The sequence below is a fragment of the Mytilus edulis genome, chromosome 7 (assembly GCF_963676685.1).
Source record: "Mytilus edulis chromosome 7, xbMytEdul2.2, whole genome shotgun sequence".
Taxonomy (NCBI): Eukaryota; Metazoa; Mollusca; class Bivalvia; order Mytilida; family Mytilidae; genus Mytilus; species Mytilus edulis.
In genome coordinates this window covers 83,627,509-83,650,953 of record NC_092350.1, presented here as the reverse complement: position 1 = coordinate 83,650,953, position 23,445 = coordinate 83,627,509, and the positions used below count along the sequence as shown (strand labels likewise).

Below are 23,445 nucleotides of genomic sequence, written 5' to 3'. Positions count from 1 at the left end.
GCTTTAAAATGCCCCGCAATGACGATTTAAAAAAAATCAAACGAGAAAACTAGCGGCCTTATTTATGTACAAAAAAGGAACGAAAAACAAATATGTAACACACAAACAAACGACAACCACTGAACTACAGGATTCTTACTTAAATGTTCATAACATACTAAATGTATGTTCATATTGAAATTGATAGAAAACCAAAAATTGGGAACTTTGGAAATGAAGGAGGAGGTATAAAATTTCTAACAACACTTTACATACTTTTAACTCCGCTCTGAATGCCCGCGATTTCGCGGGTGTGTTCTAGTAATAATGAAAGGACAAAACTAGCTTACATCGGGGCCTCGTGGCCCCGGTCTTTGTTCTAATGACTTAACAAGAACGGGAACATTTTGATAAATAATTGTATATCGGAAAGAATGTTTAAGTTTGTTTCAGTTTTTATATTTTTTTCTTTCTAATGATTGCACAATTTCATCTTTGTTCTACGCAATACTGATTTATAACAGTACAGGTATCCGGTCGTTCAAGCCCCAAACCGATCTGGCCCAAAGTCGATCCATCCGGAATATATTTTTTTATTTGGACCATATCGACTGTAAATATGGGGCCTGGTCGACGTGGGGCTGGATTAACGTGGGACCGGATCGACTTGGGTCGTATTGACTTGGGACCGGATCAACATGAAAGCGCAATACACATGATCATGGTATTTTTTTCCCCTCAATTAGAAATGGTAGTTCTTTCTATTGTACGTGACACTGTCTGGTAATTCCGGAGATAACTTTTGATTAGAATGATTATAGGGAATTACGGAGTTAGCTACCCTTCATTTTCATTTTTTTTTGGTGCATTTCAAACAAAATTAATTATAACTTGAGTTGCCAGAACAGGAAAGGGAAACTAATGCTACATCCGTACATCATTATAAATTTTGAACATACATTGTAATTATGTTAATATAAATTTGCGTGTTTTTTTTATAGCCATGTTTTCACCACTGCCTGAGTTTGAGACAGATTGGCACTTAATATGATTTTAACTTTGAAAATATTTTGGACTTGACACACACGTAATCGTCGAAATGCGCATTTGGTGCAGTAAGAATGATAAAGAGCATTCATATTTTTACACAAATTTCATTTTTCATTTTCAATATATGTTCGACATTGAATAGAAAAATTAGTATTAACTCCTACTAACAGCTTTGGTTTTCATGTTCAACTTGATCTTTCTTTATGCAGTACGTGCTTACTGTCGAATACTGATCAGTTCTGTTATTGTCACTGTAGGGGTGCTTCATTTGACACATGTATCGGTTTATTTTCACAGTATACATGTTCTTCATTTACATCAAATAAATTCTACTAACAGCTTTGGTTTTCATGTTCAACTTGATAAAATTTAGAATGGAAATAGAGAATTTGCCAAAGAGACAACAATCCGGTCATGGACAGAAAAAAAGCCAAAAGTCACCAATTGGTCACCAGCACAGCAATAAGAATTTGTTTACAATTTTCTTGGACTCACGGTATACAATTACAAAAATAAAGGCGAAAAATACTAAACGAACATTCAAACTATTCAATCGAAAATAGACGGACAACGTAATGGCTTAAAAATAGCCAATAGTTAATTTTTTGTACATTAATTGGGCCGTTCATTTTCTCGTTTGAATTGTTTTACATTATGTGATTCCAGGGCCTTTTATAGCTGACTATGCGGTATGGGCCTTACTCATTGTTGAAGGCTGTACGATGATATATTATAGCTGTTTGTTACGGTCTCATTTGGTGGTCTCTTGTGGAGAGTTGAATGATTGGTAATCATGTCATTTTTTTTAATAAACAGCAGTATACAAAACACAACACAGAAAACCGAAGACTGAGCAATACGAAACTCATAAAAAACTGGGGATGATATCTGGTGCACCGGAAGGGTAAGCAGATCCTGCTCCATATGTGGCCAGTCAAAAACCTCACAAGTTTTCATTATTTTTTCGATTTGACGTTTCCTACATACCGCATACGCATATGTTTTTAGTAAATACATTTTCCTTTGTGTTCTTCGAAAAAAAATGACAATTATATAAATAGTCTACTATAATAACATTCTGTTTTATGTTGCAATTATAAAAAAGGAACTATGATACATAGTAACCACAAAATACAGAATAAATAAAACACATATTTACAACTCGAGTCGAATATCAATATGTCAGCACTATATAGCAGTCTTGGCAGCAATGCCACCTTTCACAGGGATGTCAACACTATTTTTCAATAAACTGGTAACCCTTTTTTCAAAAGTAAGGACAGCCAGTTGTCTTTGCAACCGGAATCCAGTCTAACTTTGATAACATGTTAGTACGAAAACAAAAGGTGTATTGTTTAAAAGCTGAACAATTTCAAGAATCGCACTTCGTATTAACAAATCATTTATAAGGTAAATAATCTGTACACAAAATGTTTTGATGGATTTCTAATTTCACTACTCCGTAGTTTTTGGATATGTGCCTTTCATTATCTCACTAACACATGGATAATATAGCTACAAGTTTGTCACTGTATACGGTGAACGGTGAAATGCATTTCTCTAGCTTTAAAATGCATCCCTTAGGAATTCATCGTGAATGAGACTTAAACAATGAAACAAATGATATTATTTTCATCATGCTGGATCAGGGGCGGCCCCTCTTGTGGGTAATGTCAAAGTTGTTTTTCTAAATGTCGTGGTCGGCACAGTTGTTGATTCAATAGTTGTTGTTAATAATGTTGTATTTTTGATTGGAGCAGATGTTGTTTCTGTTGTCGTACTAGATGGCGTTGTTTCTGTTGTCGTACTAGATGGTGTTGTTTCTGTTGTCGTACGTGATGACGTGGTAGTTGAAGGAGTAGTAGATGTTGTTGTCGTGTCAACATATGAGGTAGTTGAAGGTGTACTCGATGCTGTTGTCACTGTAGTTATTTCACTTGTGGTAGTTGAAGGAGTAGTAGGTGTTGTTGTCGTGTCAACATATGAGGTAGTTGAAGGTGTGCGTATAGTTGTTGTAAATGAAGTTGTTGATTGAGTATTTTGCGTTGTCGAAGTGTCAACATATGAGGTAGCCGTTGGTGTGCTCGTAGATGTAGAAGCAGTAGTTGTTTGGGTGGTAGCAGTTGACGGAACAGTTTGTGCTGTAGTTGTACAAGCATGTACCTCAGTTGATGATGAATACCGAGTTGTAACAGAAGTCGTTTTACTAGTTGGTGTTGATGGAGTCGTTTGTGTAGTAGTCTTGCTAGTGTATGTCGTAGTTGATGGCGTGCTCAGACTTGTTGTGGCTGGTGTAGTTCCAACAACGGTGGTTGACGGAATAGTTAGTGTTGCCGTAGAGCTTACATATGGCGTTGTTGGTGTTGTGGAGGTAACTGGATATTGCCAAGTAACTGGTATTATAGGTGGCATTGTTCTCCATTCCCACGGTGATGTTGTCGTAGAACGAACCTTTGTGGTAGTTAGTTCCCTGTAGTGTGTTGTAGTTGCTTGGTTGAACGGTGTTGTTGTTATGGGACGCAACCATACAGTAGGTGGTTCTGTTGTCGGAGGTATTGTAAATGTAGGAAGCGTTTGAAAATCAATTGGAGGAAGAGTTTTGTCTATCCAATATCTTGTTGTCTGTGGAATGGTAGCTGGTTCTGTTGGTATGGTAGCTGGTTCTGTTGGTATGGTAACAAAAATTCCATTGTTTGACATGGTACTTTTTTCGGTTGACCTTTTCGTGGAGGTTATAGGGCTCTTTGTTGTAGAACTTGTAATCGATTTAGTTGGTGTGGAGATCGGTAATATAGGATTCACGGATGAATAACGTTTCCAGTCACCCGAATCACATCTAAAAAATTCCACCTGAAATATAAAAATCGAGATTAACATAAAGGGAATTGACAGGCTTAAAAAATGAAAATAAATGATACACACCATTCATGTGTTTGAAACGATTTTCTGGATTGACCTTCACATGCAGTAACGCCCAAAACCGAATATTTGAAATCAGAGGATATATATAAGGACCGAACAACGTTGAAGTTGTGTATTACACATCTTTGATAGAAATGTAAATGTTTTATTCATTCACATAATTTCAGGTTCTTGGCTATGTATAATAGCTCCACACACACACACACACACACACAGTGTGATTCTATGAGGACTGTTGTCAGAAAGGTGGGGTTACAGAATTGAGAAGAATGGTCAAATACTTACGAAACATGCGCCAAAATATACTAAATAGAGAAAAAAAGGAGCACAACAATAACATAACTACGTGCTATATACTAGTATACATAATAGATTTAAAAAGCTACAAAGTTGAAGATTCGAAGAAAAAAAATCCAGACATTTTTGTCAATTGTTGTTTTTCATTCTAATCTATATCTTTTAAATTGTTTTTACATTATAAGCAAAGCCATTTGTTAAAAAACGATACAATGTCACATTTGTGTCTAAACCAGTGTCTAACCCGGTTTAACTCTTGGTGCAAAACTTTGAACTAGCTGTCATTAACTGCGAGTACTTTCAAAACAGTACTTAGTGTCTTTTTGTTGTTGGTATAAACAAGTACTAGGTCACGTCCACTCTGTTTCCTTAGATGGATTTGTTTCCATCTGATGAGTAAAGTCTTTTTCGACTGATTTGGAATGATAGTTCCGTTATTATGTTTTACTGTTACATCACTGTCTCAGGTTAGGGGGAGGGTTGCGATCCCACCAGCACGTTTAACTCCACCAGATTCTGTATGTATGTGCCTGTCCTTAGTTAAGAGCCTGTAATTCAGTGGTTGTCGTTTGTTGATATGTTTCGCTCAAGTTTTTGTATATAATTTAGGCCGTTAGTTTCCTCGTTTGATTTTTTTTGATTTGTCGTTTCGGGGCATTTCATAGCTTACTATGCGGTATGGACTTTGCACAGGCCAAATAAAAATATATGTGTGGTTCGAGTAACCCTACCGTCCCTACTTTTTCGGCTTAAAAATAGCCTACCCTAAATATTTTATTGTCATTTTTCATTAAGCACTGTTAAAATCCATATTGCTCCCATAGACTCAATGTAAAAAAAAAAACATAAAATAAAAAAAAAATCCCTACCTACCTACCCTAACTTTTTTCAGATGTAACTGGAACCACACATACTTTTTTATTTGGCCTCATTGTTGAAAGCCGTACGCTGACATGTAGTTGTTAATAGCTGTGTCATTTATTAAATAGTCCTTTTTTGTAATGTAATTATTGACAAATAAATACCTCATCTATGAAACCGACAAAGTTACTGAATCCTTCACCATGACCTATTTGAAGTGCGCATTTTCTCTTCTCAATCTGACCTAGAAATATTAAAATTAATTATTATATACTTTCGATAACAAATATATAAGCTCACTCGTTAGCTCACTATCAACACTTTCTTACCATTCAATTAGTTTGTTAAAGTTCATTTTTTCTTGCCTCTAAAATGAATGTCAACCTATATTTAATTCATTTGCTGTGCTTCTGTAAATCGATTTTTTCTTGTTTTTTTTTTTGTTTTTTTTGAGGGGGGTAGTTTTAAATCATTACAAGTGTAATAATTCTCCTTATCACTAGTGGTTTTCTTTGGGTTTTTTCGACTTAATTATTTAACTCCATTCGGTACCCTTGGTATCTCTTATATTGGGTAGTTTTAAATCATTCTTGTAATAATTCTCCTTATCACTAGTGGTTTTCTTTGGGTTTTTTTCGACTTAATTTAACTCCATTCGTTACCCTTCGGTAACTCTTTTACTGGGTAGTTTTAAATCATTCTTGTAATAATTCTCCTATATCACTAGTGGTTTTCTCTGGGTTTTTTCAACTTAATTTAACTCCATTCGGTACCCTTCGGTATCTCTTATATTGGGTAGTTTTAAATCATTGTGTAATGCTTCGCACTTATTCTTTTTTGATGTTCTCGGTTTGTCCTCGACTTGTAGGTGATTACCCTCCTTCGGTATCCAGTACCAACATTTAAAATAAAGTATTTTACCTGAAGCTGTAACTGAGCCTGCCTCTCCATTGACCCATCCATTCAATTTATTGTCAGTCACGTAGTACACCACTTCTGTCCATTCAACGGACTACAAATTAAAAATTAAAGTGTTAACAGGAATAAAACACATTAGCGTCAACTCACTGTAATATACCAATCTTTATATTTTTAAACAAGACTTAAAATAGACATGTGCTTGTCCCATAGGCGATTGAATTCCATCATTTCGTATCGCTAAAATATAACCAGGACACATATTTTCTGTGATTATAAGATTTTTGGGTAAATCAATGTTTGCGAATTTGATTTATTACATGTAGTTATGCCAATCTCTGTATACAAAACCTATGAAATGTGTAATTCGTTGAATATTTGAATTCGTTTTTTACTTGTACTTATTTTTCAACAAATGATAACGAATCAACAGTAATGGAAGACATATGGTTTGTAATTTATTTCCTACATGTACATGTAAGACAACGAAAACAATGACGTACTACACGTACATGTATACGAAACATATTCAAATACGTACGGTCGAACTTACAAACATTATAGTGTGTACTTTTATTGGCTATGTACTTTTATTCCCTAAGGGTTGATATCATCTATTCATTAAACAATCATTAAAATAAGACAAAAAACAATGGAAATATTATATTTATAGATATAAGAAGATGTGGTATGAGTACTAATGAGACAACTCTGCAAGTCAGAATTTATAAATTAAAGTAAACCATTAAAGGTCAATGTATGGAGCCTTGGCTCACACCAAACAACAAGGTATAAAGGGCCCCAAAAAATTACTAGTGTAGAACCATTCAAACGGGAAATATATTTAACAAAATGCATATCAAATAGCTATTCAAGTCTTCATAATGTGATATCAATTGTCTAGATAATATCATCGCATTCAAATTTTGTAATATTTGTGACTGGATATTAACAACAAATCCTGCTTTGCACACTCATGTTTTAATTATATTACAAATTAAGAGTTTTTTACAAACATTGAATTTAGAATGTTCATTGTAAAAAAAAATATGTAAACAAATAGGTAAAATTAAAAAAAACGGGATATATTAAAAAAAACTTTCAAATTTCAACGTAATTAGACTTTATCAACCAAAGGAACGAAGTGTAACAGCAATTCAAACTGATGCAAAAAAATAAACAATATTATTTTGCTTTGAATTTAAAATTTATCATAGCTGTTAAGGTCCATGATGACTGACCGCGTAATAGTAGATTTTGCTTTATTTGACATTAACACAAATAAAACGTTGTATTCTTTAATTGTCATTTTTCACAGTTGGGACGACATGTAACCAATAAATTTTACCATAAATGTCTACCATCTTGACAATTGTAGCGCGAACATGACATTGTTTTCGTATTATAGTTAAAATGGATCTTGAAGATAGCTTGATTTAACAAAGTTCTTATAACTGGCTGATTTTTTCTGCAATTTTACGAATTTGTGTACTAAATATCGACGTAACTAAAATGTGATTTATAAATGTATGATTGTTTTTAATTGACTTCTTGGCATTTTGACACAGACTTACTGTAGTTTATCTAGCTTGTGAATGTAATATACCTGGGATTAAGGACTAAGAATTTTTGTTATATATACTAACACTTAAAAAATTATTAATCAGAATTAGTTATTATAAATTAACCGTTATTAAATATTGTCTTGTGTATTGCTTAAAGAAATTGAAAGATTTATTTTTTTCATTTAGTTTTAGGTGGTCCCCTCTTATATTATATTGACATGACAAAAGAAGCTTCATAGTATCTATAGGCTTTGTGTACCACTTGTTTGTATTGTTTTTTGTTACCCGTACTGTAGCATCACACAAGTCATGCACATATCCACCCCCACACCCCCCCCCCCCCAAAAAAAAATTAAAGTTTTCAATCCTATGCACATTAATGGAAATTAAGAGGAGGCATTCGGTATCTGAGCAGCAACTTATCTAAGCAGAGTTACAAAATCCTTAACATCAAAATCTATTGTGTAGATCTTATAATAATCCATGTTTTAATCGATGTTTGGGCAAATTTACACGAATAGCATTGACTTTCTTTGACTCTGCCTTTTCATTGTATTTAATTTAGCAAAAGGGAATTTGGAAGCGGGCGTATGCGTTTATAAAACTGATGTTTGCAGTTTTCGTCCGAGGTTCTCGGGACTCAATGACTTGACCAAAATTGAGTTCGCAATGAAAGAAATAAATGTGGCATTCAAATTACAAAAATGTGTCAGTAGAATAACATTTTTTTAGTGTAAATTAATTACTCATTAGCCTACTTACTGACCCTAATCTGCATATTAAACTATTCAATTATGAAACGTGTTCAAATAGAAATATCTGACATTTTCTAAGTTGTAAATTCTCTCTAGTATAGTACCCCAACACACTCAGGATTCATTAATTAGTGTCATCTTCGGAGAAAAATAAAATGACATAAGTTCACGTCCTCCTTTTTGACACTTACTTAAATGGAATTAACCTTACGCCAGTCAATGTGTCGTATTTGAAATGCCCTGTGTTGTGGTTACTAAATTATCCTGTACATTGGAATTGAATAATGAATGGGTTTTTCGGTAAATTTTATAAAACATGATTATTTTTTCATATGGTTTCATCATTGAACATAAAATTGCTCTTTAGAATTAAAAAAATGTTGTTACTGGGATATGTACAGATTTTAAATGCGTCGCGCTCGTGACTCTTATCAAGACCTTTCCAAAGTGACTTAGAACGTCCTGTGTAATCTTGAAGATACCAAACTTGCATGGACGCGTTTGGGTCGGCAAGGTGTGTTCTTTATGACACAACTATGTACATAATGTCTTGTATAAACTCACTGGTTTTCGTATACTCAGTTCCTTAGGTCTTTCTTCACCATCAGTCTCAAGACCAAACTCCACATTGTTGTCGTTTATAGTCAATCGAACAGACCCAAGATCACCACAGTCGCCATTGTTGATTATACTCTGCCTGAAACCATGACCAGGATATATCTTGGTCTCTTTAAATCTAATCCGAAATCCAAAATTATTTCCAAGTTCAGCGTTTGTAAATTGGGGAATTACCAGTCGAGCACTTCCGTTGAAATATGCTACTCCGTCTCTGACTTGAACATTTTCATTTTTGACAAATACGTCATTTCCGGAACTATCACTTATGTGATCTGTAAACTCTAAAAACATCAGAGACTTGCATTCTGTAAAGATACAAGAAAACATACATCACAAAGAATACTTTTATAGTAATGCAAGTCTGCGGTTATTTGTTAAAGAAGAAAGACGTTGTCCCTCAATAAATTTCAGTTTTGGGGAAGCAATTAACTATTCTTTGTTCATCTTTTGTATCCTGTAAAAGTTTACATGTGTACAATTATTTTGCATGAGCTTTAAAACTAAAATGTACTTTTCTGCTAATCATTTATGAGACGTAAAACAACAACAAACAATAAATCACTATCCATTTACCTTGTGGGAGATATTTACTGGACGTAGTCAACGAGCAGGAACATTCTGCAGGACTGAACTGTGTTCCAGCGGCACAATGCATCTTGACCCAGCCGTGACCAGGTACCAGTTGTTCAAACATGGCGGGATCACGCGAATGGATACGCTTATCGCAACCTACAAATACAAATATACATTGCGTTTAAATAAACTGTTAAAAGTAATCGTTAGATTTCAGATCAACGGTAGCGGTTCCACTTCTCCAAATAATTCCAAAGGTTTGTGTATGCAATATTTTCATTACAATAATAGAAACCAGGTTATATCTTGCTGAGCATTCAATCTGATTGTATTTCTGTTCAGGTTCAGTTAAAATCGGATGAGAGTGATAATTTATGTTTACCATTACCAATAAAGTTTTAAAGTACATATGTATTGTAAGATCAAGTTTGATTTTATGTACCTGAATATTTCGGAACATTGTCTAATTGGCTTTCACCCTGGCATGCGACGAGGTAAAAACATGTACAAATGTACATTGGTGGTTTACCTGAATATGTTGAAACATTATCTGACTGGCATTCATCATGACAACTGGTATCTGGAACACATCCGACATTGGACAGATAAGCTTGACCTTGAGGACAACACATCGGTACAGAATGACCTTGACATTCCCAATAAGCTCTACAAGATGATTTAGCTGCGTAGGTTTCAAACCGGACATTCAAGCATGGATCTGCAAACAGAAAAGTTCTAAATATTAAAAATATTCCATGGGAAAGTATTTGATATATGATGATTTGGTTAATGAATCAGCGTAAACTTTGTTTTTCTTCTTAGCTAAAACGCACAATTCCAAGTAAGTTAAACCCGGATATGCACGTTTCGGAAAGTTTATTTTCTTAGTAGACAATGTCTACATCCTAGTACATGTATTTTCAAACAATTTGAATAATAGTTTTAAATGAAAAAGAAATAAAAAAGATTTATGACTTTCAAACTATTTTAAATCATGTAAATGTTAAAATATGGAAATATTATATAGTAGGAGTAGGTGATTAATGTTAGTTTGAACTATTGCACAAACATGTGTCTATCATTGGAGACCTTTAAGTCGTATCTTGATTGTATGTGACGTTGGGTTATTGCATATGATTACACCCTATTCTCGTTCTTCATTTTTCATTAATACGTACACCTTCAATGTGTTACGATACTATTAGTTTCATAGTGTGCTAGTGACCTAATACGGTATATATTGGGTCAGTAAAGACGCTCTCACCCCATATGGAATTTACTGACGCATATTTATACCGTATTACGTCACTAGCACACTATGTAACGAATTTATCTTACCGACTATCTCAGCGTGTGAAATCTAGACTATATATAGTGATCTATCAAAATAAGCAAGTCTTCAATACTCTTTGTATTAAGAAACTACTTCCATTGATCTTACAAAAACAGATGCCAACAAAAACAACTTGTTAGGTTTAAATGTGTTTTATAAATTTATTTCAATCTTAATCATCAATTTCTTCGTTCGGCGAAACCTTTACGATTTTTTTCTCAGTGACGTTTTGTTTTTATAAAGGGACGTAACACCACTACTAACCGTGTATGAAATAAGCCCCGCCTCCTTACTACCTAATATAGAATATAAAGGGATGTTACTCCACTACTAATCGTTTATGAAATAAGCCCCGCCTCCTTACTACCTAATATGGAATATAAAGGGATGTTACTCCACTACTAATCGTTTATGAAATAAGCCCCGCCTCCCTACTGACCTAATATTAAATATACACGGTCTTCATGCGGACGCTTTTAACCAATCAAATTCCTAGACATGTATAGGAGGTAAGATAAATACATATACATCCTTGACTAATATTATTTTTGGTTGTACCTTTCTGCTGAAGGTTAATCTATAAAAACGGTTCTAACACACCAAATTTGTTTTAATAAAATTTTATCTTTTGTAATTCATTATTTTACAAAACAAAATAAATAATAAGGAGTTATTTTTTAATTTATGCAAATTTTTATTCCTCGAGGCCCCTAAAATAGTATAAAATAGTATAGCTTTTAAAACTCTGCTATATTTTGAGGACGGTTTTTAAGATACATACCATTTTTACACATTGCATGTTTTGGAGGTTGACAGGAGAGAATTTCCTGGTTCCAATATTGTCCCCACGGACAGTCTCTGTAGAATGCTGTCACCAAACCTTCTTTATCGAACAAACACTGAGTATATTTATCACATTCTGTCGGGTGGCTGTTATATCCGGCTCCATTCTCCATTTTACAACCAGTACATGCTCCTTAAATGAACAAATTGAATACCATGCATTATATAACACAGATATATAAAGATAAGAAGATGTGGTATGATTGTCAATGAGACAGATATATTCTACAAAGTTGAAATTATATGATTAATTGTAAGTAATTATAGGCAACCGTTCTGTCTTTTGAATGAGAAAAACCATACCATAAAGTAATCTATAAAAGTCTTGTTAAACTTCTATAATTAGTTTATAAAATATAATTATTTTCTTTGTCGGAATTCATAAAGAAGGTCAATCATTGTGTATTTGAATATTTGAATTTAATATGCATTGTACGTCCGGATGCTTAAGTTAATATTTTACACGAACTGTACGGTTGGACGTAACGGCTGTGTCTTATCCTTCGATAGATTGATACATTGTAAAGCATTGTTTCATTTTGCTAATACTGAACTCGCTATTTCTGATAAATTGGCTACTGGACATGATTTTAAATTTCAAATTAGTAGCTTTGTTTTTGGACCTTCTTAACGTATTTTTTTTCGTAATGCTTTGTTGTAAAATTGTGAACATTTCCTACATTTTAGAGCTTGATAACGTGGGCATGCAGTTTAAGGCACACACGATTAAATAATAAAACAACAAGGAAGAAGAAAACGAAATAAGAATACACAAATTCATACCTTGAGCAGCAATCCTTTCTAAAGCCATAATGTTCCCATTATTCATGGCTATATTAGCAAGATAATTTTCTTGTACCATATCTGATGAAATGACAGGTAGCTGTACTGGTACCCCAACTGCAGAAGATCTTTTAGTTGGGGTAGATTTTGTCGGAGCTGCCACCAAAGGTTCATGACTTTCAACGGGTGATTTGAAAGTAGAATCAAATGAGTTCACTGTTAATCCATTTAGAAAAGGCCATTGTGTTGTTGCGGTTGCAGAAGGCACATGCAATATTCTGCTTTCCTCGTGTGTTCTATCTATAGATTGTTTACTGAATGGAGAATCATTTTGCACTTTTAAAAAGATCTCTCCATTTTGTCTTGATCGGACAGAAATTGTATTCTTAGAACTATTTCTACTTATAATGTCTCTATATGCAGGTGTAACAATTTTATAGATTTCAGATAAAGGTCTGAATTCGACAGTTGCAGGCTTGTATTCTTTGGTGATTGTGTATTGTGGGTCAAGCATACTTGAGCCAGGAGTTGTTGTCAAGTGTTTAAAGATTTGTTTTAAGTCGTTACGAAATATCTCCTTGGTGTTTTTCATCGGCTGTAAGTATTGAACAGTATCTTTATTTTTCTCTTCATCAAAAATAGTCAAGCCACCGGATTCTAGCGTTTTCCCATTGCTAAGGTTTTTACGGACTTCTTTTAGAGGCGCCATCGTTGATGGCTCTGGTGACATTTTTACAACGGTTATAGTACTAGGCACCGCCGTTGTCGTAGATATCACCATAGCAACATTGCTCTCAACATTTTTTGTTTTATGTCTTTTTTTATCCAGATTGGATTCAACAGATGTTTTTCTAGTAGTTGGTGATTCTGAAACAGTAGTTTCCGAAATGGTACTTGCATGTGTTCTAGTAGTAATATAAGGTGAAGCAGTGTTACTCTTGTCTATTGAAGGATAGCTGTCCTGTTCCTTTAAAGCACTATGATGTGAGTCGAACTGTTCCTTTAAAGCACTTTGATGTGAGTCGAATTGTGGAATAGGATCGAACTTATTCACCGGAAGATCTATTATTTCAGCATTCAAATTGTCCTTTGATTTTTCAAAGCTTAAATCTGAATTTTTATTGTAAACGTTTTTATGCGAATCATCGTCATTTGAATAGTTTATATGTTCCACTTCCTGTTGCGTCTGCGTAGAAAGTAATTTCAGAAGCGATGGTGTTGAGACTTCATTCTGCCGCGTTGATGTCGAGGCAGATGACGTCCTAAATGTTTGAATCTTCGACTTAGCAATCTGCTGCAGAAGCCAACCTTTTAAGGATTGTCTTGGTTTTAATATGTTTGCAACGTTGTGATTTGGAAAAGTATTTCTCTGAAACCAGTTATTATTTAGGCCTACAAAAAATTTGAACTATTTTAAAATCGAAGAAACCTAGGTTGGTCAATAAACTCGAATCTTTTAAACTACAATTTCAAAATCTATTTCAGGGGGTACAGAACACCTAAGGGAGTTAACTCTTTAAAATTAGCTGAACGTTTTAATCACATAAGAGAGGAGAAATCAAGCTTTTCAGCGATTACAATTAGTGTCTGTCAAACTGCTTAAAAGACAACCAATTTATTCCTGTAAATTGTGTGGTTCAAATTTCTAAGATTTTTTACGTTTTTGTTAATAGGTTAAAGCAAACATTTTGTAAAAACTTTATGAATTTAAACGAGCTAAATGTATTTTGGTCAAAGTGTTGGGTACCCTCTTAAACGATTGCTAACAAGATATTATAATAGCTATAGAAATGTATAAACAAATTATGCTAATAATATATTGTTTGTCTATTGTATCCCTATGTATAGATAAAAGTCAACGATACAATGTAAGAGTGATGTTTTACCATATTTTGGTTAATTTGACATTAACGATAAATTCATTATAAATATGTCTTTCAACATAAATGATTTCTTAATGATTAGAGCGAGGGACAGTTGAACTAGCAGACCATGTTTGTTTGAATTAATAACACGCTCGTAAAATATCTTTGACTTTGTGTCCTACATATTTGTGGCCAAACACTACAAGTACAACATGGTCTAAACAAAATACCTACAAAGGTTCGACCTACTAGCATAATATATTGATATGACTCTTACTATGGATAAAAATCCAAATAAAATCATCCGTTTCATTAGGCGGATCAGGAGTCCTAGGAAAGGGATGATTTATTCGAAAATGATTAAAATACAAAGTTTAAGAAAGAGGGTTGTGTAGTTCACTGTGATTTATCACCCCCACTCCCTGAACACCCGACCTTGCCTCTAAATATAAAAAAGAAGATGTGGTATGGTTGTCAAGAGACAACTATCCACAAAAGACCAAAATGACAAAGACATTAATAATTATAGGTCACCGTACGGCCTTCAACAATGAGCAAAGCTCATACCACATAGTCAGCTATAAAAGGCCACAATAAGACAATGTAAAACAATAAAAACGAGAAAACTAACGGCCTTATTTATGTAAAAAAAATGAAGCCGAGTGGCCTCCAACTATGCAACTATTTGTAATAAAATAATGATATTTAGTTTCAATCGACAGGACTTAGGATCCTAGCATAAACCTTATAATAAATGTTAATTTTATTTGTTTACAATCTTTTCCGTATTAAGATTTATATAAATATAAGCTAGTCGATATTCTAGGATTTTCGATGGGCCAAAACACAAACTTACGACGACTTAAGAAGGCAGATGACATTTATTTATAGTATACATAGACAAAAATAGTTTAAATTATATGAGAAATACTTTAAAATTTAGTATTTCAACTAAATGTTCTCATTTTGACAGTTTCCATTGGTCTATGTTAAAAATTTTCACGATTTACATTAATTCTGGATGAATGCGCTTTTTAACAATTACATATTTTAAAACAAACAAAAAATGCGACCATTTCACAACACGAAACTCCTGTTATTAATTCTGTACACCTGTCTGTAATTTACAATGATGAAGACAAAGTGTCGATTTCATGTTGAAATTCGACATTGGTATAAATTACTACGAGTTTAAAGGTTTGCTTGCCATTTGAAATTAATGTTTGGTTTGACCTCTGGTCACCAGGCCATATCATGATCTGTCAAAAACTAGCATTTCTGTTATCTTCATATTTTATCCAAAATTACAACGAAAAATGATAAAACGAAATTTGTCACTAATGCATCATCAGCATATTTGAAAAGGGAGTACTTACATGTGTCAATCACCGTAAAGGAGCAAGAATTCAACTTCATTCAATTTGGGAGAAAAAAAGATGTTAAGTGCATGTGATTTTTTGCTTTGTAATTTGTCCGAACTAAAGGGTATCTTTCAACATTAGAGAGGGTTGTTTCAAGAATTGAGAATGTTTAAGGGGGAAAGTGCAGAATCAAGGGTCTAAAAGTAAAGATTAGAGAAAAATAGAGTACTAAAACATAAAGAAAAGAAAATAATCGGCAAAAATATAAAGGATAGAGTCAAAATGTGCTTAAAATTATAAAGATTACAGACACGAAGTACCCCCTGAAGAATAAACATTTTTGTTACTTTTGATAGAACTAAGAGTTCCCTTTCTTTGTTTTTTTAAAGGAAAAAAAGGGGAATGGGGGTAAACATATTGATATCAAGAAATATTTTCTTGAACATTAAGATTACTAGTAGTTATAATATACCATTGATTACAGCGACTTCTTAAATCGTTGCGACTTACAGAATAGAAAATTCAATAACGGCAAAAAATGAATATTTGAGAAATATGAATAAAACAAAACGGAATAGAGAATAGTGGAGAACAACTGTAGGAAAAAAAGTTATTACATGTATTTGTAACAAAAAAGTATGTATACTGTAGATGTAAAAATAAAGAAATCATACAATTACAGAATTAAAAATCAAATAATTTCGTAAGAATTTTACAGAATAGGCGTTATATTTAATGATGACAAAAAATTCAAAAAAAAATTCGAGAGAATACAAAAATTAAAGACCCACTTCCTCTAGATCACTATGTAAATTCTTACCATGATTGTTTCGATGCCATCTTTGGAATCCTAGAGCGAAAAGTAAATCCTCGTCTATTTCGAAAGGGGAAAGATTAAAATCCGGAATTCCATAAATAATGTTGATGTTTACTATAATGATGATAAAACTCAGGACTGGATTCATTATAATGTCTACGAATAAAAAATGAAAAGCTAAGTGAAATAATATATTGTTTGACTTGTTAAAAAAAAAAATGGTTTCAACATAAATTGTTTTATAGAAATGCTTTTGTCAACATGCTTCTAAATTGGAAAACAAAATCAGCAGAATTTGAACAAAAAATAGTTTATTTAGAATTACATTTTTAAGTTTGGTGTAGTAAAACATAAAAAACATAGGAAAGAGTATTTTCAATTATGAACTTGTTTTCATATATAAACTAGTTTGACTATTAAATATTTATTTTCAAATATTTACAATTAAAATTAGTTGGTTTTTTTCTAAGTACTGTACAATCTAATTATCAAATTATCAAATTTTCTTCGTCTTCTTTTCTAGTATTAGCGAAAACAACAAATTATGGTATTCTATTGTGGATCAAAAATTCATTTTTATAAAATATGATAATTAGATGCACACTTACCTGTTATGTTTTAAGTTTTTAATTTGTAAACATGCATTTTAATTTATATAAAATGATCTCCGATCCCTTATCCACATGTTTGACGTCTTTTCTTTAGTTTACCTGCTGTCTAAAAAAGGAATTAATAAATCTCGACATCGTTTACTCTATCACCCTTTTAATAAAACCGCAGGTGTGCTCCAATACACACAGGTAAAAGATGTTAGTTTTACGAGGCAAACCGCATGTTTTTGACAAATCAGCTGATAAAAAAGAAATAAAGTATATATTTGTTCCCCACTTGCATTGTTGTCCTACTTTTAACCAATGATTATGGTCAGTTTTATTTCAATTTTACAGAAAAAATATCAGACAATAATCAACGGTTTTATCCTGTAAATTAATGATAACAGTTTGCATGTTTAAAAAATGTAATGACGACAATTATAATATTTGGTAATATTTCGATAATGGTATTTTGTTACGATAAAATAGTTTGAAATTAATGGAGTTCAGTGCCCAAATTCATGAAGATTTTTCCAAAGAACGGATTTTCGGCTTGTCCTACGATCAATCAGAACTACGATTGAATTGAATATCTAAACTCGAGTAGTTTTTAAATACTTACTAGGCTTTTCTACCTCAGGAATAGATAAGTACCATAGCTGTATTTGGCAAAACTTTGACGAATATTTGGTCCTCAATGCTCTGCCACTTCGTATATTATTTGGCGATTGTATCTTTCTGATTTTTTAAAAGTGAGTCTTTTATAGACGACATGCCCTTATAATCACTATCAATTTGCCAAAATTGAAGTGTTTAAAATATTTAGAAATATTCAAAATTTGACCAAAGAGGCTGAAGTACAAGGACATATATATTAAATTGTAGTTGCTTATGATACTGTAAGATTTAGAAAAGATTGAAATACTTACAAAAAGACTCTGCCGTGAAATGATTAAGAAGAAAATTTGTACAACATCTTTTCTTTTTGATTCAGACGAGAATGGTTATATAATTGTGTATAGCAAATGTTGCATGCATATTCAAAATAATTAAAAACATCGTATATGCGATGAATTGGTTCTGAAAGATCATGACAAATAAGTTGACCAAGGGCATCTGAGATCACACCCCAGATATAATGGGGTTCGTGTTGCGCAGTATTTGTTTTTCTATGGTGTCTTGTGCACTGTTGTACACCTGCTTGTCTTTTCCCTGTTTAAAATGGCGTTGTCAGTATATTTTCAATTTATGGGTTTTAATGTCCCTATAGTTTCTTCTCTTTGCTTATGATGAGTCGACGAATGGAGCGAACATTATGCCTGCTACAGAAAAGAGGAGAGTGTAGGGACATACATTAATATTCCTTCAACAGGTTATCTGATGGATTGATTGTTCAATTATTGGCTACTTAACGTCCAGTGGCAGATAGTTCTTGCATTGTCAGATTGAGTACACTTTAACAATAGAGACAAAATGCATAATAGTTTGGAAAGTTTGACTGTCACTGGAAAATGATGGTATGTCATGATTGAAGAGGAACAAACATTTTTGACTTGCAACAAGCCACCACTTGACTTACGAACCATCAACAAAAATGTGTTGATGATTCTTTTAAACGTGCAGGTAGAATAGGTTTTCTTTACACATGGAATCGGATTTAACGTCCTCATTCGGATCAACTGACTTTACATTGTTCACAGCCAAACGAACAATTAAATTGCGTTTTTTTTTATAGCCGTCATTATAGTATATTTCGTTATTAGTTTTTTTTCTCATTATTGAAGGCCGTACAGTAGCCTATTATTAAACATCCACTTTGTTTGAACTTTGTTGGCTATTTTTCTCATTGGCAATCATACCACATCTCCTTAATATATGTATTTTAGTAGTCTAATAACTTATAATACGTTATTGCAGTATAGCCAGACAAAAAAAAACCAGCTTGAATATTCGGTAATATACATTCTATACAACGGTTTTTTCTTAATAAATATGGTCTTCTCTCTGTCTTTAAATATCATATATTTTGTACCGTATTGTGGAACGACCATTTAACTTCCATTGAAAAAAAGGGGGGGGGGGGGTAATGTTTGTTTTTTCTTTTCTTAAAAAAATACATGTATTCTGATCCCCAACTTGATAAAATAAATATTCTGCACAAGGAGATGACAAACACATTATTCTGAATGCAAATTCACCCCATACCTAATAGTGTTTGATTTGAAAAAATATCACCTGGTTGATCGTGTCGAAAACTTAATGTTTGTGCTTTGCTAGAAGAACCTTTTCTGACTAATAAAAAAACCACCATAACCTCCTCTTGAATTTTAATGGTTGCTCCCTAACGGATTCACTTGCAGTCGATGAAAATAGCTACTGTGGGCAAAACTAATTTGATGTAGTACTGTTTTTGGAAGTGTTAACCTACGCATTGTTCCTTTTCGTGCATATGCGTAGTAAAATCAATTATCAAATGTATGTCATATATATATGTTTTGTTGAAATTCCGGTACAAGTTTACGAATCGGTTAATACCGTATAATGACGAAGTTTGCCGATTATTAATTATGTAAACATGCAACATCCTAAATTATGTGAAAGTATTTTAATTATGTTGTTGACACTTATACATGCTAATTAGTCACTTAAACTGACGTATTTTTATTGCATCCTAACTAGTGTATTTGTGTCATGCTAACGTACATCATTATTAACTGACACAGTGTACTTATACATGTATATATGTGAAGATTTAGGTCATATTGGCCAGTGTTGATACTCATTTCACTTGGTTATGTGTACAGGACTGTATAGTCGCATAGAAGTATTGTTTTTATCATTTTTCATTTAAAGAAAGGTACAATAAAAAATTAATTGGCGACTTTAAACCAGCTGAAGCCCCCCTCCAGGTGCGGGATTTTCTCGCTGTATTGAAGACCCATTGTTGGCCATCGGCTGTTTTCTGGTCTTTGGTCGGGTCGTTGTCACTTTGACACATTCCCCATTTCCATTCTAAAGTGTATTAGATCCCATTTTGACGTTTCCAGTATATGATACGGATTTGGGATATGGAGATTAAACTGCACATTGCTAGAAAACAACGAAATACAGTTAATAATACAAAAATAATGAAAAACAGTGATTAATTTTTTTTAATCTGCTATCTGAATCCTAATCTTACAGTCAGTCAACAGTTGATACGTAATAAGTATCAACATTTTGTGTATCATTAATATACAATGTATAGTAAGGAATGGAGGTGATACTTTTTTTCTGTGAAAGAAGAAATAACATTATTTACAAAATGTAATGCTGCTGCACACTGAATAAACCGCGAAGGGTATTTCCAAAAAACTGTGCACCACATCTATTATTAAAAGTTTTTTTCTCTCGAAAAGACAGAAAGACTATTACAGTCATTCCTTGCAATTTAAATCTAAAATCCATCTTTAATGAGTTAATCACGTAAAAACGTTAATGACGTCACGGTTTCACGACAAACTTGTGCATGTGGCCTGATCGACAAAAAGACGACGTGGTGCATCCACAATTAAATTATATTGACAGATTGGTAATGTTGTCATGATTTAAAAGCAGAGATCTGCAACAATACAGATAACAGTTGGAGGATTAAATGTGATAGCAAAACATTATTATTTTTCATGTACATTGTATATAAAACTGCAAGTAATATAACAAAAATAAATCATATACAACTGGACAATGTATATTTGTACCTTTATTGCATCTAACTTGTCAGTCTGTTCGTTCGTCTAACAAATATAGCTGTTATAATTCCCTCAGATTTTATAAAACAGTATGAGTAAGAATGACTTAATATTTGGCTCTAGATATTTTTCGAAAATGATAAATATATAATACACTTGTGTACATACTAAAGCGTATACAAAGAAGATGTAGTGTGTTTGTCAATGAAACAACTCTCCACATCAGACCAAACAGTACTTTTTTCTCTCAGTATAATGAACACAAACTTAAATCTTTACACGTTGATAGTTGTTAAGACTTCTGCATAAAACATCCATGAACTATGTCCAGTGCACGATGTTTTGTCGATATTGCCAACATCGCAATGTCAACTTTATAGTGTCGTTATTGTGTTTACATTGTATCCTATCAATACGTTCTATACCTGTCTGTTTACATCGTTCACATCGTATACATCGTGATGTTGACAATATCGTGTCGACATCGTGTTTATATTGTATATATATAGAGTCTATAGCTTTCTGTTTACATCGTTCACATCGTATACATCGCGATGTTGACAATATTGTGTCAACATCGTATTTATATTGTATATATATATATATATAAAGTCTATACCTTTCTGTTTACATCGTTCGTATCGTATACATTGCGATGTTGACAATATTGTGTCAACATCGTATTTATATTGTATATATATATATAAAGTCTATACCTTTCTGTTTACATCGTTCACATCGTATACATCGCGATGTTGACAATATTGTGTCAACATCGTATTTATATTGTATATAATGTCTATACCTTTCTGTTTACATCGTTCACATCGTATACATCGCGATGTTGACAATATTGTGTCAACATCGTATTTATATTGTATATAATGTCTATACCTTTCTGTTTACATCGTTCACATCGTATACATCGCGATGTTGACAATATTGTATCAACATCGTGTTTATATTGTATATATATATATATAAAGTCTATACCTTTCTGTTTACATCGTTCACATCGTATACATCGCGATGTTGACAATATTGTATCAACATCGTGTTTATATTGTATATATATATATAAAGTCTATACCTTTCTGTTTACATCGTTCACATCGTATACATCGCGATGTTGACAATATCGTGTCAACATCGTGTTTATATTGTATTTATATATATAAAGTCTATACCTTTATGTTTACATCGTTCACATCGTATACATCGCGATGTTGACAATATTGTGTCAACATCGTGTTTATATTGTATGTATAGAGTCTATACCTTTCTGTTTACATCGTTCACATCGTATACATCGCGATGTTGACAATATCGTGTCAACATCGTGTTTATATTGTATTTATATATATAATGTCTATACCTTTCTGTTTACATCGTTCACATCGTATACATCGCGATGTTGAAAATATTGTGTCAACATCGTGTTTAAATTGTATATATGGTGTCTACACCTTTCTGTTTACATCGTTCACATCGTATACATCGTAATGTTAACAATATTGTGTCAAGATCTTGTTGTTGTTGTATATACATTTTTTTCGTTCTTTTTTTTAAAATAAGTTAACATGGTTAAGCAGTTAGTTATATAGTTAAAATTGATTTCCATTTTTCATGTCGGCGTCTTTTATTGTTACCTATGACATATAAACTTTGCTCAATGTTAAAGGCCATACGATTATCTATAGATGTGCCAGTTAGTATGTATGTACTGGAAATTTTACTTATTTGCAATCATACCACTTCTTTTTTTATAAATACCTTTCTGTTTAAATTAGTTCACATAACAATGCTAACAATATTGTGTCAAAATCGTGTTTATATTTTATATTGAGTCTATGGTACGTATATAAACGTTAAACTAACTGCATTTGTTTGCACCTGTCCTTAGTCAGGAATCTGTCGTTCAGTAGTTGTCGTTTGTTAATTGTTCATAAATGTTTCTGGTTTCATGTTTTTTTACCATAGACCTTTATTTTTCCTGTTCAAATAGTTTTACACTAGTGTTTGTTTGTGCCTTTCATAGCTTGCTACTCGATAAAAACCAAAACTCCGTATTAATGTCAAACCTATAGGAGTATACTTATAAAAGATGTAACTTAAATAAAAAGTTGTCTCATTTGAACTTATACCGCATCTTCTTATATGTATACATCGCTATGTTAACGATATCAACGATGTAAACAATATATAAGAGTTCAAACAATATCAACAAAGTTGACTAGATATCGGTTTAATATTGTGTACTTCGCGATGTTAACGATGTCAACGATGTAAACAATATATAAGAGTTTAAACAATGTCAACGATGTTCACACGACATCGTTTTAACCTTGTAAACATCACGATGTTAACGATGTCAACAATGTAAACAATATATAAAAGTTCAAACAATGTAAACGATGTTAACACAACATCGTTTTAACATTGTATACATCGCGATGTCAACGATGTAAACAATATATAAGAGTTTAAACAATGTAAACGATGTTCACACGACATCGTTTTAACCTTGTAAACATCACGATGTTAACGATGTCAACAATTTAAACAATATATAAAAGTTCAAACA

General features: G+C 32.8%; 1 protein-coding gene and 1 long non-coding RNA gene across 2 annotated transcripts in view; both read right to left on the bottom strand.

Moving 5' to 3' along the window:
- Positions 1 to 23,445, bottom strand: part of LOC139482701 (uncharacterized) — a 931,021-nt gene that overhangs the window by 584,438 nt on the left and 323,138 nt on the right. The window lies entirely within an intron of this gene.
- On the bottom strand, positions 2,093 to 17,319 carry LOC139482417 (uncharacterized). The gene is made up of 10 exons (XM_071266320.1): positions 17,149 to 17,319; positions 16,544 to 16,696; positions 12,498 to 13,889; positions 11,653 to 11,847; positions 10,068 to 10,256; positions 9,539 to 9,694; positions 8,912 to 9,270; positions 6,031 to 6,121; positions 5,274 to 5,353; positions 2,093 to 3,879 (listed from the first exon to the last, which is right to left on the bottom strand). The coding sequence occupies exons 2-10, from the start codon at positions 16,686 to 16,688 to the stop codon at positions 2,665 to 2,667; spliced, it is 3,822 nt and encodes a 1,273-aa protein (XP_071122421.1). The 5' UTR covers positions 16,689 to 16,696; positions 17,149 to 17,319; the 3' UTR covers positions 2,093 to 2,664.

Coding starts and splice junctions, on each gene's coding strand:
- LOC139482417 (XM_071266320.1), bottom strand. CDS start 16,688: ATGAATCCAGTCCTGAGTTTTATCATCATTATAGTAAACATCAACATT. Junction 13,890..16,543: donor ATGGCATCGAAACAATCATG/GTAAGAATTTAC, acceptor AATTTTTTGTAG/GCCTAAATAATAACTGGTTT. Junction 6,122..8,911: donor AACTGAGTATACGAAAACCA/GTGAGTTTATAC, acceptor TTTAATTTGTAG/TCCGTTGAATGGACAGAAGT.